The sequence below is a fragment of the Misgurnus anguillicaudatus genome, chromosome 6 (assembly GCF_027580225.2).
Source record: "Misgurnus anguillicaudatus chromosome 6, ASM2758022v2, whole genome shotgun sequence".
In the NCBI taxonomy this organism is placed as follows: Eukaryota; Metazoa; Chordata; class Actinopteri; order Cypriniformes; family Cobitidae; genus Misgurnus; species Misgurnus anguillicaudatus.
The window spans coordinates 20,969,950-20,987,205 of NC_073342.2; the positions used below are offsets into that span (position 1 = coordinate 20,969,950).

The 17,256-nt window shown below is 36.8% G+C and overlaps 1 protein-coding gene across 1 annotated transcript; it reads right to left on the reverse strand.

The window, feature by feature from the left end:
• Positions 1 to 1,134: 1,134 nt before the first annotated feature.
• gnaia (guanine nucleotide binding protein (G protein), alpha inhibiting activity polypeptide a) lies at positions 1,135 to 14,204 on the reverse strand. Its single transcript, XM_055192668.2, has 9 exons — positions 13,731 to 14,204; positions 7,013 to 7,055; positions 6,508 to 6,649; positions 6,161 to 6,318; positions 3,970 to 4,098; positions 3,585 to 3,714; positions 3,279 to 3,432; positions 2,995 to 3,201; positions 1,135 to 2,092 (listed from the first exon to the last, which is right to left on the reverse strand). Exons 1-8 carry the CDS (start codon positions 13,846 to 13,848, stop codon positions 3,011 to 3,013), a joined length of 1,065 nt encoding a protein of 354 aa, XP_055048643.1. The 5' UTR covers positions 13,849 to 14,204; the 3' UTR covers positions 1,135 to 2,092; positions 2,995 to 3,010.
• Positions 14,205 to 17,256: the final 3,052 nt, after the last annotated feature.

Here is a 17,256-nt window from a genome sequence, read left to right on the forward strand (position 1 = left end):
AAATAAATGGATGTTTTGCTAGCCTACTTTAGATGACAGAAAAAATATTTACTGAATATTCATGTATAATAATAATGAAGAAAAATTAGGAAAATGATGTGTCCATGCCTAATGTTCTCATCCTCCGCAACACTTTTTGAGAACAGTTTAAGCACACATACAGAATTTTAATAAAGTTTGATTTTGAGTGACCAAGCACATGGACCAGTTACTTCAAGATGGCTACCAGGTAAGATCATTTTTTTTACAGTTAATTTGAAATATTGTCTTGTCAGAATGCTTACACGACATTTTGATTATCATTACCGCAACAGATGCTTATTAAATGTTAATTTAATTAATAGAAGCATAATACTTTGATTTTAAATGCATGTGCAGAATCTCCAAATTATGTTCTTTCAGGTTTGTCATGTCATTTTGAAAATATATCAGTGTTGATGTTTTCTGATTGTTGCGGTAATGAGATTTTTAGGACTAATTTTTAAAATTATGTTACAAAAAGTGTTAAATGAGAAGTAAAAGTTTTTAAATTAATGTTCCCATTTACTCCAAACTTTGTTTTTCAATGTCTGGTGGGAAAAAAGTAAATTTAAGCAATTTTTACATTTTCATGCTTGACATTTTTAAAACCAAGTTTTCGTGAGAATCACCCATATAAACAATATCCACCTTTAATATATAGACAGAATTTGATTGAATTATTTGTGTTTAAACTAAATTTGCTAGCAAATGTTACAACAAACCCTCTGTTTGTTACAATGACCCCACCTATGGGGTAAGTTGTAACATTTGCACTCCTGTCACTTCCGGTGTAATTGTACGATAATGTTAAGTCCCACGAACAAACTTTAAGTGTTCATTTGTAGCAGAAATGTGTGTGTTGATTGTGTAAAAAGATTAATCTAAATTAAATATTTTTAATGATAGAGCAAAAAAAACTGTATTGCTTTAGATTAGAAACATTTCTTATTGCCACCACAAGAGTGCAGTATGCATTTAGTTTAAGCAAACCTTTATAGCTTCAATGCTCATGGGTACAACATTGACTTCTGAAATACTTCTGAACCTCCATCAAATGTCTTTATAGACTGGTTTTTAGGATTATATTGCTGAATCAATTGACACATGAAAACATTTAAGTATGCCGTTGCATACGGCAGCATGTTTTATTAACAAAATAGTGGATACTAGTCAATATTTGCTACCATTCAATGAGAGATGACATTTTGGAAAGGTGTATTATTAATTGATCATACATATTAAAGTATATTGTACCCCTGCAGGGTTTTACAACGTGGAACAGATGGATTTGTTATGGACCTTTAGTGCAAAATGGAAATGTGTTTAAGGAAATCTGAGAAGTACAAACCTTTGGTCCATTTATAGATTAAAATGTGTTTCCTTTGATCAATAAAATGTCTATGAACACATGCCTCTACCTTTCACAGAGCTCTCTACTAAAAAAAAGGTTATGATTTGCAGGTGCAGAGGACCGAATTCATCAACAATTGTCAGTTTCACCACAGTTTTTCCATCATTCCAATCACAGGCAAATGTGATGTACTGTAGGCACGCACTGTCTTTGCAATGATGGCTGTGCTCAGATAAAGCAGAAATGTATAGATACATGATATATGTAAAAAACTGTCCACATAAAGTGGCTCTGCCCTTCAAATTCACAGTTCAAAGATCACCCACAGTTGTTTGGTCTTGAACGTATTAGCTTTTTCAGTCTACAGTCGAAGTTAAAAGTTTTATGGATGCGTGGATAAATAGCAAACTGTAACATTAACTTGTAAAAATGCAAGGCACACCACCTTCACATTTATAGTAAAGTAAGAAAATCTTCCCAAAAAACCCTTAAAGTGAAAAATACCCTCGTAAAAGGACAAATCCTAAAAATGACTTCAGCAACAATTACAGTTGTACAAATATTTTACACAAAAAAGGCTTTTTCCTAAAATGCTCTAAAAATGTTAAAATGTTCAGAGAACATAAATAAAATAAAAAAAAGTTAAGTAATGCATTTAACATTCATGCTTCTTCCTCCTTTGGTTGTCCCAAAGGTTTTTGTCAGGTCACTTGTTTGGGTCTGTAAAAGACAGAATTAAACATCAACATACTGGAGATGAAGAAATCAATTAAAGGGATACTTCACACAAAAATGAAAATAATGTCATCAATGACTCACCGACCGTCATGTCGTTCCAAACTCGTAAGACCTCCATTCATCTTCGGAACACAGTTTAAGATGCTTTAAATTTAGTCCGAGAGCTTGTTGACCCTTCATTCAAAATCCAGTAAAGGTAAACTGTACATGTCCAGAAAGGCAACAAAAACATCATCAAAGTAGTCCATGTGACATCAGTGGGTCAGTTAAAATGTGATCGAAAACACATTTTGGTCCAAAACTCACGACTACATTCAGCACCGTCTTCTCTTCCGTGTCTGTTGTAAAGCGCATGCACGAGACCAAAGTCACGTGACTGCAGTGACACGGCTGACGTGCTATCTGGTGCGCCCCAGCTGTTTTTTTTGTGCGCGCCCGAGCTTCGTTTACAGTCTGAGGGAGAAAAAAAAAGGCAAAAATTTCTGAGGATAACATGTCAAACGCATCACTGCAGTCACGCGACCCCAGTCCCGTGCATGCGCCTCACAACAGAGACAATGCCGAATAAAGTCGCCATTCTTGGACCAAAATGTATTTTCGATGCTTCAACACATTTTAACTGACACCCTGATGTCACATGGCCTACTTTGATGATGTTCTCACTACCTTTCTGGACATGGACAGTAAACCGTACGTAGATTTTCAATGAAGGGTCAAATAAGCTCTCGGACTAAATACAAAACATCTCCAACTGTGTTTCGAAGACGAACGGAGGTCTCACAAGCCCGGAACGACATGAGGGTGAGTCACCAATGACATGATTTTCATTTTTGGGTGAACTGTCCCTTTAATGCTTGAGTAAACCCTGCCAACTTCCTGCTCACCAGTGAGACGGTTAATTTAGAAGAGCCCGCAGTCCTTCAGGTTGTTTTTGATGATGACATCAGTGACGGCATCAAAGACAAACTGCACATTCTTCGTGTCGGTGGCACAGGTGAAGTGAGAGTAGATCTCCTTGGATTCCTTCTGCTTATTCAAGTCTTCAAACTGACACTGAACGTACGCGGCTGCTTCTTCATACGTGCTGGATCCTTGTAGAGAGAGAAGTTCAAACGATTTAGAAATTATGAAGCTTTCAATCAATTTGACTCAGAGACTCGAAGCTTACCGGCATACTCCGGGAAACAAATAGTGAGTGGGCTGTTCTTGACCTTATCTTCAAACAGATCCTTCTTGTTAAGGAACAGAATGATGGAAGTGTCGTTGAACCATTTGTTGTTGCAGATGCTGTCGAACAGCTTCATAGCTTCATGCATTCGGTTCTGTTGCCCAGATGAATCAAGAAATCAATACACTGCTCGAAAATGACTTTTGGGTGTAACGTTGATATGAGTTCATATGATAATTTGAGAAAACATAGGTTGTTATAACTTTTTTACGGTGGATGTAATTCGAAATGTGTTCACGTGCTCACCATTTCCTCATCCTCAGCCAGGACGAGATCATAGTCGCTAAGAGCCACACAAAATATAATAGCGGTCACACCCTCAAAGCAGTGAATCCACTTCTTCCTCTCTGATCTCTGGCCGCCCACATCAAACATTTTGAAAGTGCAGATGTAAAAGGTCGTGAGATACTGAACCCACAGTGAGATTTACAACAAATCATTGGTAAAAAATGCTATTAGCATAGTTTTGACTGTTTTTGTCAGACTAGCACTTATTTGTAAATGACACATAAACAGATGACTCACTTCCCCTATTTCAACACAAAACAAAGCACAACAATGCCCACATTATACACAATACCATGCAGTAATAAAAAATAAAAAAGTGTGAGTGACAGATGTCCTAGCTTACTTGAAATGGAGATCTTTGAAGGTAAAGTGGGTCTCCACAATACCGGTGGTCTTCACTCTGGTCCTCAAGACATCTTGCTGTGTGGGGAGGTAGGAAGGACTGGATATCCTCTCCAAGTCATTCAGGTAGCTAGACAAAGGTGAATGAATTGGTTTAACCCTTGATCAAAATAGTCAATCCAAAATTTAGGTTTATACAAGACCACAACCTTGTCATCTCTATACCCATTTCTAAAATGAAACCAAGGTCATTTAGTGGATGTTTAAAGTCGGTCACCCTCAATGTACCAACAGAGTAAAAACAATGTGTTTACGTACATATAAACTGTATATCATCTATATGAACTATGTACTAGATTATCCCTAGAGTATCAAAAGTGTCTAAATGTGAAAGATCCTTTTCCAAAAAATGACCAAAAAAAAAGACAAAAAATGTTTGAGTATCAGACACAGTCGATCAATTTAAATCTAATCTAAAGACATTCTTTTTTAACAAAGCATTCACATAAAATGTCCAGTAAATGTACTTATCCTGCAATAGTTAGTTTGTCCAGAACAAAGCATTCACGTAACTCATCTGGGTAATATACTTATGCCGCAATAGTTAGCCTGTCTGGAACCGAGCTGATTTAAACCACAATACTGCATGACACTTGCATTACATGTGAACGGCCCCTACGCTAATAGGATTCTGTATCTCTCTCCCCGTCTCGTCCTCGATCCCGAGAACAATGAGACAAATAGACCCAGTTCTTGCTGCCGTAAAGGTCATCACACCGTTGATCTACTGACTGTCCTTCAACGTCATGCCCAGCCGATGCCTGACTAATGACCACCGGCAGAACCAGTTTAATCCGCTTACCCGTTCACATACCCCGATAGTATTTATATATATAAATAAATATATATGTATCTCTCTCAGGGGGTTTTCTTGTCCTAGGAGATTTCCCCTGGACTAGCTAGGAGGGTTTTTCTCCTAGGGGGTTTTTTCATCCCCTGGAGAGTCCGCCACCATCGGCTTAACTTAATACTTTACTGTATATGTACATTATTACTACACTCTACATCTATTAATGTAAAGCTGCTTTGAAACAATTAAGCAATTGTGAAAAGCGCTATATAAATAAAATTGAATTGAAAAATTGAATTGAACTAGAATAAAATTGTACCGAACCTAAAGAGACCTTTGAATGTGCCACACAAAATCATCCCAGACCGATCTAATATTCAGAAGTTGGACTTGGACTCATGCAGCACCGAAAAAAATGCAATAAATTTAAGCATACCGGGTCGAGTTCTGGGTCCTCCTTGATCCTTTACTACATACTATGCATATAACCATGTGTATGAAACATATATACAATAATTTTGCTGCCTTATTAGACATACAGTACTGTGCAAGTCTTAGGCCACCACCACCAGACTTGAATAAAGCGTAAAGCCAAATGCATAAACTATTTTATTAAGATACAAACAGAAAATACAGGAAATATGTAAAAAAAAAAAAAATTCAGTGCTAAATGTCATCTTAAGGCATCGTCTGTGTTTAGTGTGACCTCTCTTGGCACTAAAAACATCATGAGCGTTTTTAGCAGAATAAAGTAAAAAGACTGCAGTTTCCTGCTATTGCTCAAGTGGAAGGGGAGTTTACCCTAAAAACTTGACACATCAGTTTACATGTTTATACAGTTTTTAATACTACATACACATTTCCTGTATTATATTAAAGAGACTGAGAAACATTTATATATGATCACTATAACATTGCAAAAACAACCAATCTAATTCTGGCATGGTGGACAATTTTGCACAGTACTGTATATTGGTCATGTAATGCGTTGTCATTCTAAAAATATTTTTGTCTTTAATATTCTTTATTATAAGAGGTACCATCGAAATCTCTATGACGAATGCGTCTCCCTCATTTGGGTGGTATGCAAAGGGTACGGTTTTGTCCCATGCTTCGAGAACACGCAGTACATATTTGCATTTTTTTCAAAGGTTTGCATAAAGCTATTTGAATCTTGACCCATAATGGATGAAATAACATTGATTATAACTCAGAAACTGAGATATCTGCACGTAGAGAATGAGCCAATAAAGTGGCCGGTGGCCACAATGGAAATCGGAGGAAGAGTGAGATTACGTGGGTAGCAGTGAGGTCATTGAAGAGTGGTACCAGATATACTCACTATGAGGCCGAGTCGTTCAGCTGGTACTCTCTGGATCGAACGAAACATGCTTGCACTCCTGAATCCTTCCACAGGCGCTGGATAATGCCGGCCAGTTCGGCAGTCATGAACCCTTCGTCCACCGATCCGGCTAGCACAAACAGCTGCCGTGCATCATCCTGAAAAGACAGCCAATAAAACGGCTTGCAAATCACGCTCATCTTCATGATCTTTGATGTTTAAGCTTCTTGCCTTGCCTTTCCAAGTTGTAACTTGGAATTTATTTTTCCATCTGATTTTAATAAGTTGCATAAAATGCAATTGACCCGTTTGCTCATTCAGCAACATTACATAAAAGCAGCACTTACAGCCCGGGCAGCATCTTCAAAGTTGATCTTAAGACGGCCCATGGCCCTTATAATGGCGATCATGGACTGTAGGGTGTTGCTGTAGACTACGGCTCTGAACTGTTTGCACTCCTCCTCTGAGTAACCTTCCTCATGGATGATTCTGGGGGAGAAATATAAAATCTCATTAAAGTGATAAACTTCCGGACCTGGAAGTTAATGGGTCAATACAGCATGCTATATAGCTAATGGGCAGCACATATGGAGGCAAACTGTTATAATGTCTTGGATACATATTTATTTATAAGGTACTATATCTTTGACTACAAGCCTGGCACTTGCTAAATGTTGTTATTATTAACTTTTTATGAAAATATTTTATATATATGATCGACATTCCTCAGTCAAATGATGATGTGTGGACATTTAAATGTTAGCCATAGTTTTAATTTGCATCTAGTGGAAATAAAAATGTTTATGAATGTGACAAGACATATTTTGTATGACAATAAAAGGGAAAACTTACTTCATCTGTTTAACAATTGTACTCTTTCCAGATTCACCAGCCCCTTATAGAAAAAAACAGAGACAGAGAGAGAAAGTGTGTTAGCCAGATGGATACACACCCAAGCATTCCAGATGCTTCCAGAAGTATCCAGATCTTTCCCTGCTCCACAAATAGGTGCTTAAATTTTATACTGGGAATCTAACATTCAGTTCAGCACAAGAACCTTAAACATTTACTTCAATGTTATTTTCTACACTAAAAGTAATGATTTTAATTAGTTGTGGATATAATCCTTGTACTGATACCCTGACAGAAACGTTTCCTGAAATGATCTCATCACATTACATAACAAACAACATAATATAAAAAAGTGACCGACCAAAACATCAGGAAAATCTGATGTTGTGCGAAACTTCCCCAAACAAATCCCTCAATAAATCAATTGTTACATTTACACAACAACAATGTAGTAAAAATGGATTTGCGTTGTTCTGGAAAAACAACGAAAACATTTTATTTTAAAGGATTAGTAAATTTTCTTAAAAAAAATCCAGATAATTTACTCACCACCATGTCATCCAAAATGTTGATGTCTTTCTTTGTTTATTCGAGAAGAAATTATGTTTTTTGAGGAAAACATTCCAGGATTTTTCTAATTTTAATGGACTTTAATGGACCCCAACACTTAACAGTTTTAATGCAGTTTAAAATTGTAGTTTCAAAGGACTCTAAACGATCCCAAACAAGACATAAGGGTCTTATGTAGCGAAACAATTGTCATTTTTGGCAAAAAAAATTAAAAAATATGCACTTCCTTCGGGCATGTGACACCCGGGCAACCTCTCGTAATACGTCATCACATCAAGAGGTCACGGATGATGTATCGAAACTACGCCCCAGTGTTTACAAATGTGGAGAAAGAGGACCGTTTAGACGTTGTTGTATGTGGAATGATAGTAATTAATGTCTTTGTGTCAGATTATTGTTTAAAATGGTCCGCAAGTGTGCGTTTCCTATATGTAACACGTGACCCTTCCACGGCATTACACAATTACGTGAGGTCGCGCTAGCTCGTCACACAGCCAGAGGATGAGCTTTTTTATTTTTCTTGCCAAAAATGACAATCGTTTCACTAGATAGGACCCTTATGCATCGTTTGGAATCGTTTAGAGTCCTTTGAAACTGCAATTTTAAACTGCATTAAAACTGTTAAGTGTTGGGGTCCATTAAAGTCCATTAAAATGAGAAAAATCCTGTAATGCTTTTCTCCAAAAACATTTCTTCTCCACTGAACAAAGAAAAACATCAACATTTTGGATGACATGGTGGTGAGTAAATTATCTGGAAAATGGACTAATCCTTTAAATGCCAGACCAGTAGTTGGGAATGTCACACAATCCTTGCGCCCAAAACGCATACTGTAACAGTACGTTCTAAATCAGATGAAGACTTCTCATCGACTGTTACGGTAACGGTACGTTATCTATAGTATGAATATAGATATAATAAATGAAAGTGGGACGTACTACATCCGTCATGTTGATACGTCACATGACACGTCATCATAACAACAAGGGAGACGTTAACTTGGATGATGTTAACTCTTTCCCCATCAATGATGGAATTTTCCATCATTTATGAGACAACGCTTCCCTGCTATTGACAGATTTGTGAAAATCATAAAAAAATGCCAGCGCTGGCGGGAAAAGAGTTAATAAAGCACAATTTAACTACAAGGAACAACTGTTTTCCTTATGCATTTACGTTTGACTCGTGTTACAGCTTTACAACATTTTTTAATATGACAACGCCTCTCCTTCTTCGTTGCGTGACCCATCTCCTAGTAAAGTAGTAAAGTGTCCATCAAATGCGCACTTGCTGGAAGTAGTAGGTAATCCTGGTACTTTTCGCCAAATACCATGAATTCGGACATACGGCATTTTCCGGACTATAAGTCACACTTTTTTATAGTTTGACGTGTCCTGAAACTTATAGTCAGGTGCGACTTATACTTTTAAATTATTCATATGAACCAAGAGAAATCATTACCATCTACAGCCGCGAGAGTCCTCTCTACAGTATGCTGCTCCTGTAATTATGTAATCCAATGGATTCAGTGATGCGGACTGACTTCGGGACCTTTTTGGACTTGATTTGGCTTGTCGTGTTAATTTAGCCTATTCAGCCTCCCAGGTATGTTCTGTTTGCTATTGTGTGGCCGTTTCGTGTAAATAACCGTTTATGCTACTTTAACATGTACAGACACATATTCAGCCTGCTGTTCTGTGCTATTGTTTAGTTGAATAACTTGCCTTTCCAGATTAAATGTCTGTTCTTCGACTTGGATTTTGTGAAATCATTTTCTAAATGAACACGACGTATAGTCCAGTGCGACTTGTATATGTTTTTTTTCTCTTCAAAATCCATTTTTGACTGATGCGACTTATCCTCCGAAAATACTGATTTTCGCCTGCTATATTGTATTGAAGTAGGCAATTTCGGATGCAGCGAATGTCTGAAAACGTAATACGTGCAAGCATGATGTCACCTTTTCATGAATTTGTGTTTTTGCAGTTTACACAAAGATGAAAATGGTGTAATTTTCAAAAACTTGCAATTGGAAACCAGTTTTCAAAAGTTTGTTTTCATTTGCTAAAAACACAGTTGGCACCCTAAAACACTTTTCAGACTTCATACTACAAAATATTTCTACATTTTGAATGTAAACAACTGGAAGATCTATCAAAGAATCCTTTCTGCATTCTGATAAACAAAATGTGCACTGTGCAACATGAATAGGTTAATTAAACATCACTTAAATAATAAAATGGGATTACAGGCAGTTCTCTGTAAACAGATTATACATGTCTTATAAGCAAATGTTTGTGAACAACATCCCAGTTGCTTTAACGTAGCAAAATCACCCCACAGACAAAGTCTTTTTAACCATCACTGTCTTTCACCTCCCCAAAATGAAGGCACGCCTATACTTTTATCCATGCTCAGCAAAACCCTAATACCCCCTCACACGGCTCTCGTTAAAAAGGAGCTCCGCCTTGCCGTCAGACTGAAGTTCATTCGTTCAGCGAGCAAACATTTCAATTAAGCATCTCAGTTGTGGTTGAGGAGGTCCCTGCGGGTGGATGTCTCTTTCTCTCTGTCCCACAGCACCAATACAGCAATTAGGCCACATCAGCATCACACACAGATTCAAACTCTACTGTGAGGAGACCAAACATAGGAGCACAAAGTTTACACAAGAGACACCCAAAAAATCCCAGACGGGTAAATGAGAAGCTTGTGCTGGTGCACCACTACTAACAGTCTTCCAACAAAGCCTGTGTTACCAGAAGCATACTTCTGATATACATGAAAACAATACACTGAATAAAATGATAAAGAAACACTTTAGTTTGTGCCTCCATTTTTCACGAGCTGAACTCAAAGATCTAAAACTTTTTCTATGTACACAAAAAGCCTTATCTCTCTTAAATATTCTCAAATATAGATAAAAATGTGTGTTAGTGAGCACTGGACATTACTGCAGTCCCCCTGCCAATTGCACCCCCCCCCCCTTTAAAACTTGCAACATTTGTGACATTGTGCTGTGTGATAAAATTGCACATTTTAGAGTGGCCTTTTATTACGGCCAGCCTAAGGCACACCTGTGTAATAATCATGCTGTCTCGAGAGTATTTGATTAACACACAGTGTCGAGAGCATTATGTTACAAATTTTTTTGACAAAGGGGGAGTTTAGCGGCTTTTGAATCTAAACTCTTTATACAGACATGCCATTCTTTATATTTTTCTATATTTTCTCTATATAATCTACTTGTAAACATAACTGTCGGTCATAACAACTGGTCTGCACTGAGCAGCATGAAGTCGAACACAACCCCAGTCTAATATATACCACAAGTTCTTGTAACACTAGCCAGTCAAACCTCCTAATGCCACCATAACAAAACACACACAAAAAATGTAAACTCACACAATCGTCGTTTTTGTGATTGACCGTTGATGTCAAGTTTGAGTACTCATGCCCATCCCTACATGGGTGGTTGCAAAAGCATTGTTAACAGCTTACAACAAGCAAAGACAAAAAAACAGGCCATTATGATTTTTCACATATACACATGACACTTTTGCAACTTCAAGTAGAATGCAAGCTATAAATTATCAGTATACACAGTCCCCTAGGATTGAACCAATTACCTTTTGCGCTGCTAATTCAATGGTCTGTCACTCATAGATTCCCACTGTTTTTGTCTGCCATACAAAAATGGACTAATCGAATGGTAAAAGCAAACATCCCTTGACACATTTTACATATCATATATGTAGAGTTGCATGCAGATGTTAAATTATTTATAGAATATAATATAAATGCTCGTGTTTGAACTTGACTCCCTAAGCATTGGCTTTGTTTGGTATCCTGCATTTATGGTGCTGTAATGTGAACTGGCTCTTTCGTATCTGGGCAACCAACCACTATCTGAACGCGCCACAACCATGCATTTGAGCTAATCTTAAGTAAAAGCCTTCATCTTTACATCTCAGTACACTTTTTGATGCTCATTTAACTTTGCAACGAAAAAGTAACTATACATGAAATTTTTTCTGGACATCAGCAATGCATTTAAACTGTGGCAAACCTGGTGGTCCTCTCTATACCCTAAACTGAAAGGTTATCACAGGCATAAGCACAAAAGCTGATCATCCACTATACAAAAAGAAAACACACCTGCGAATGCAAAGGGTGAGGTACGAGGTTAAGGGCGAGGTTGGATAATGAATCAGCACTTCGGGGCAATCCAGTTAACTGGACAATTAGACAGCCAATTCCCCAAAGTTGTTTAATTGAAGATATAAAATCAGCTATTATCCAACAATTCACACAGAAAAAATAGACAGGCCAAGGAGTAAACGGATACAATTAAGCACACAATGTTATCGCCAAGACGAGCTTGTTCTACAATAATGCTTGTATGAAAATCAAGGTTATAATCAGTTAATGCATCGTTGCAAGGTCAAGTAAAAGCTTTGACACCCCAATGCATTTAAGCCACAGACATTCCCAATAATGACGCTTGTAGTATAATAAACTAATGTTTTAAATACCACAATGGAATCTATTGTCTGGTTTCATTACTCAATGTTCTCCAAAGTCTTTGCACACACAAATAATGGAAAGGTTCAGTAAAAACATATGCAAAACATGAATCGAAAGCCGAACAACAACAAGTGGCTCACATGTAAATCACAATGAATTTACAATTCTACTGCTTTAAAGAAAACAAACCGTTTAGAGATCCTGTTTATACAAAAAACATCCGTGAAGTGGTAGAAACCGTATAACTCTTCTGCGAAAACCAGACAAGTACAAAATAAGAGACCATAAATTCCAGTTTTGTAATAAAAATAGAAATGTAAATAATGATCATGTGGTTTGCTACGTAGAGTATTGTATTGGCAATACAAAGGTCATGGGTTTGATCTAAGCATCACACAAATTGTTTAAATGTAAAGCTTGAATTCATTGCATACTAAAACGCATGGGAAAAAGTGAGTGACAGACCATCTAAATGCAAAAGGTCAGTTCAAAAACACAATATCTGATGTTATTGTCAGTGTTTAATATGTTCTCAACATGGGTTAGTTAAACAAACTACACAAATTAGATCTTTTTAACTACTTTCAGTCTTTAAAGGGATAGTTCACTTCAAAATGAAAATTCTGTCACCACCTACTCATCCTCATGCTGCTCCAAACCTGTTCGAATCTCTCCCCTCTAATAAACACAAAATATATTTTGAGAAATGGTGGTAAACACACAGCGGCAAGTGACTATTTACTTCCATAGTAGTAAAAAAATATTTTGGAAGTATTGTGATAAATGACTAAGAAAATATTTTGATAAATGATGGTAAGCACACAGTTGACGGTACCCATTCAATTCCATCATATTTTCCTACTATGGAAGTCTATGGTCACTTACTGCTGTGTGTTTACCATCATTTCTCAAAATATCTTCTTTTGTGTTCATCAGTAAAAAGAAATTCATACAGGTTTAGAACAACATGATGATGAGTAAATGATGACATAATTTTCATTTTAAAGTAAACTATCCCTTTAAACCTAACGTTAACCAAGACACATTTAGGAGCATCTTTTAATCTTACTAAAAACACACAGCAGGTCCCTCCATATGCTCGTTTATCATAATTGGATCAGTGTGAGTTTAATCTACTAGATCCATCTCTGTAAACCTGGTCAGTGAATATTAAATTAGGTTAAAGTCTAGTCTTTTGTTGGTACTAGGATTATCTGGGAGCCGTTTGCTTCCAACTGACCACTTAATATGCAAACAATCTGAAGAGATCAAAGCCAGCATAAATACGTGTAGTTTAATTTAAAAATCTGTTAAATAACATTTATAAAAAGATATTTAGCGATTACTTAATTTTTGGTGACAGTACATATAAAAAAGCAGAATTATACTATTCAAGTACGTTAACGTTAACACTATCACTGAATGATGATTTAGCTTCATATGCTAGTCACGCTAAAACCGTAACTAATGACAAAAAGTTTACAAAGTCACTAAATGCATATTACAATTTTATTTTGCACACGTTTAAATAATGAATAAATCATAAACAGTTAATATCCTCACATATTGTCTTAAACACAAAGTTTGTTGTGCTAATTCACCGGCGAAAGTGCTAACTCACCAAGCAGCAGTAGCTTGACTTCTCTCGAGGCTTTCTCTCCATCATCCCTCAGGTTTTTGTCTATCATTTTACTCCTCTCCTGGGCGCTCTTATCGCCCGTGCTCAGGGTGCACCCCATCTTTTAGGCGATAAATCCCCGTTCAGACGATATGCGAAGGCGAAGAGCCGAAAATGGTAGAAATAAATTTCATGCACCAGTGGTTCAAATGAGGGAGCCACCCCGATGTCTCACGCCCAACTGCGCGCGCGCGTGCGTGCAGCCTTTTAAAGTTTATACAGCGCTAAAGTTATGAAAGAGATAAATGCGGATGTTAATAATCAGTTAAGTGTCATAACGGCCATGCTTCGTTAAAAATAAAGTGATAATTGGGTCATTAATGCCCAGCCTCACGCTCGCCTTCTCCCGAAGTTGTTAAAGTGTTGAGTTCCTGTTTCTATCCTACATAAAGTCCCCCAACACGGGGGCGCGCCTGAGCGCACGTTCCCGCAAACACGCACTGTCACACACGGGTACGTGCATGTTGGCACCAAGTTTCTGGCGTTTAAAAGCTTTTTTATTACATTTTGAAAAAAGTATAAACTTTACGTTTTTATTAAAATGTGTAATATTGTTATTTACCTATTTTTTATTTATTTTGTCGTACAACTTTATAACGCCTATGAAACAGCTTATCTACTGCATTGATATGATATGTTGGTAAAATTTAAATTACTATTATTAGCCGAATTATTAATGCTATAATTAAATATAATAGGCCTACAATTACTTATTGCTAATACATGTTGGTATCACAATTCTTCATTCAAAGCATCTATTATAAAACAAAATATTGTTTCAAACATATTATTCACATCACATTAGTGTCTGCATTATTAAATAAAGACAAGCAATTTATGAAGGCAATATGTCCAATTGGTGAGCTGTGAAAGGCCACATCTGGTTGGTTGGGTCACAGGTCTGCCCATATTTAAATAGATTGTGATTTAGGAGATTTTCTTAGGTGGCATAAACCGCAATAAGATGAGCTCATACATAGGCTTCAGGAATATTATCATAGCCAGCCTCATTATTTTACATATTATTTACATTTCAAATATCATGAGCATGTTAACCAGGGACCAAAGTTTCCTCTCATATCTATGACTGCTGTATTTTCCTAAAGAGCCACAATGGATGGCAGGAGCCACTTAACCTTCTTATTTAAAAAATCTGACTCACATCATTATGGCCCAGTATCACTTTATTTCATTTATTTCCTTTATGTGCACATAGTTGTTCAATAAAACATTTATTTAGTCCAATATCTTGGACTTTAAATTTGCCTGGTGTGCAGATTCCTCTTTTTTGCTTTTCTGTAATTGTGTTCAATTGAATCTATGCACTTAAAAAGTAAATATAAAAATGGCACATGTCTATATTTGTTATTTAAAAATCATATATAGAAAGTGCTGATGCAAAATAAAATATTTTTTGCATTATTAATTAAATCCTTTAAAACTAACCATTTTCTGTAGGATTTAATCATGCATAATTTGCACTATGATTTGCAGAATACAACCATCTAGCAGGTGCCTTCATCTTGAGATGCACTGTGAGGTAACAGACACATAGATTTAATTGTTCTTTCTGCAGCATGGTGAGACTTGTTAGACCTGGGGACTCATTGCTTTGCAAAGAAACTGCTGAAAGAGCACCCGGGGGAAACGCTTGCGTATGTACATGTATGCAATAACATTAAATGCACGATAGTATAGGTCTGCTTTTATTTGCAACCTTTTTTAACTTAATCATTTGAATTTCTGAAATGTAAACATTTAAGCTCTTTTTTTATTTATTTATCTCTGTTCTCGTTAATCAAAAAGAAAGCCTTTTATTTTACAAAAATATTTGGTTTTGATGGCATAAAGCTAGTGTTTAATTTTACCTTGCTCAGCAGTGTCACCAAGTGGCTGCTAACTGCAACAGCAACGATTCAAGATTTTAGACTGTTTCATTCGTGGACCATACAACTCTTAATTTATTTACTCATTTGTAAATAAAACCAACACAATTTAATACATTCAGACAATTGTAATGGATTATGCAAACCTTTTTAAAAACAACGTCAAACTAATATTCCATATTACAATCTCAGAATGTCTACGTCTAAATTTACTACATCATAAAAGAGTTAAGAGTATTTAACTAAACTAATCTTACCAGGAAACATTTGTTTTTAACAAGTGCCATGAATTCAAATGTAAAAAAAATTTGTTTACACATTTTTCAGTAAATCATTAAGTAAAGTCAATCTTGCAAATTGTTTCTAAACACATTATAAATGTTTGAAATGTATTGCTGAAACCATGGTTGTAGAATATACGGGGAACACGTGGGACACCCCCCCCCCACTTTGAATGTGATTCTGTCCCAGCACTTTTAACTGGGGTTCTGGGTAATGCTGCGTTCAGACCAGCCGCGGTAGATGCGTCAAGCGCGAGTGATTTCAATGTTAAGTCAATGTAAAGACGCGTGTCTGGTGGTCTTGCGGCGCGAATGAGGCTTTTAGCCAGGGCCGGTTTTTGCTATGGGCAATGTGGGCGAACGCCCAGGGCGCAATCTATGTGAGGGCGCACGAGCGCACTCAAAAAAACAAAAAAAAAATCCAAGCGGTTTTTTAGACAAACGCTCATTTCCATCTCAAGTTAGTGCTAAGAGTCATACACAGGTTGTGTGCGTGTCAGAAGAGGCACGGGAGAAAGGGGCGGGGAAACAGCTTGCGACTGCAAAACGCTCGCTCGCCTTAAGGGGGGCGAGTGAGGGATAGACTGATCCCAGACCAGAGGCCATACAACACAAACTGCTGCGTCTGCTTCCAAAATCATTTTATTTTTCATTCCTAAAATTAACATAGACCCATATACCTACGAACATGTTATCAATTGGATTTTGTGAGAAAAAAAATCTGTAGAGTCAGTCATCTACGTGACTCACGTCACGTGACACCGGTTGATTGACGGGCGAACGGACGTTGTTGTTTGCAAAATGTAATGCAAAGTTAATGATGTCGAGTCTTCATCATCATGGATCAAATTAAAAGACCAAAGAAGCCATAAGTTGCCCAGATCAGAAAAATAAGAAAAGAAGATGAGGAAAAATGGGCAAAAGATAAAGGTATGCCGATTTCTACGAGCTAATGTTATTTATATTAGCCTCGCTCTCTTGCTAATATGTTGCTATTAGCCACAGAACACGACTGTTTTTTTGTTTGTTTTAGTTTTGCTGAACTAGCAACTATTAGAATTGAGGCACCATGTCATGCAACTAAATTCACCCATAGGCAACACACAGTCTAGTTTGTGTTTGCAACACAACAAGTGCAAACTCACACAGACCTCCTGACTGTGTCATTTTTATTGCTATACGCTATATGTGAACTTAAATAACTTCTAATATAAATTGACATGCCATTTTGTAAGCTACACAGTGATATAGCTTTTTAAATAATTTGTAGTGTATGCTTAGCATTTGTTAACATCCTATAAA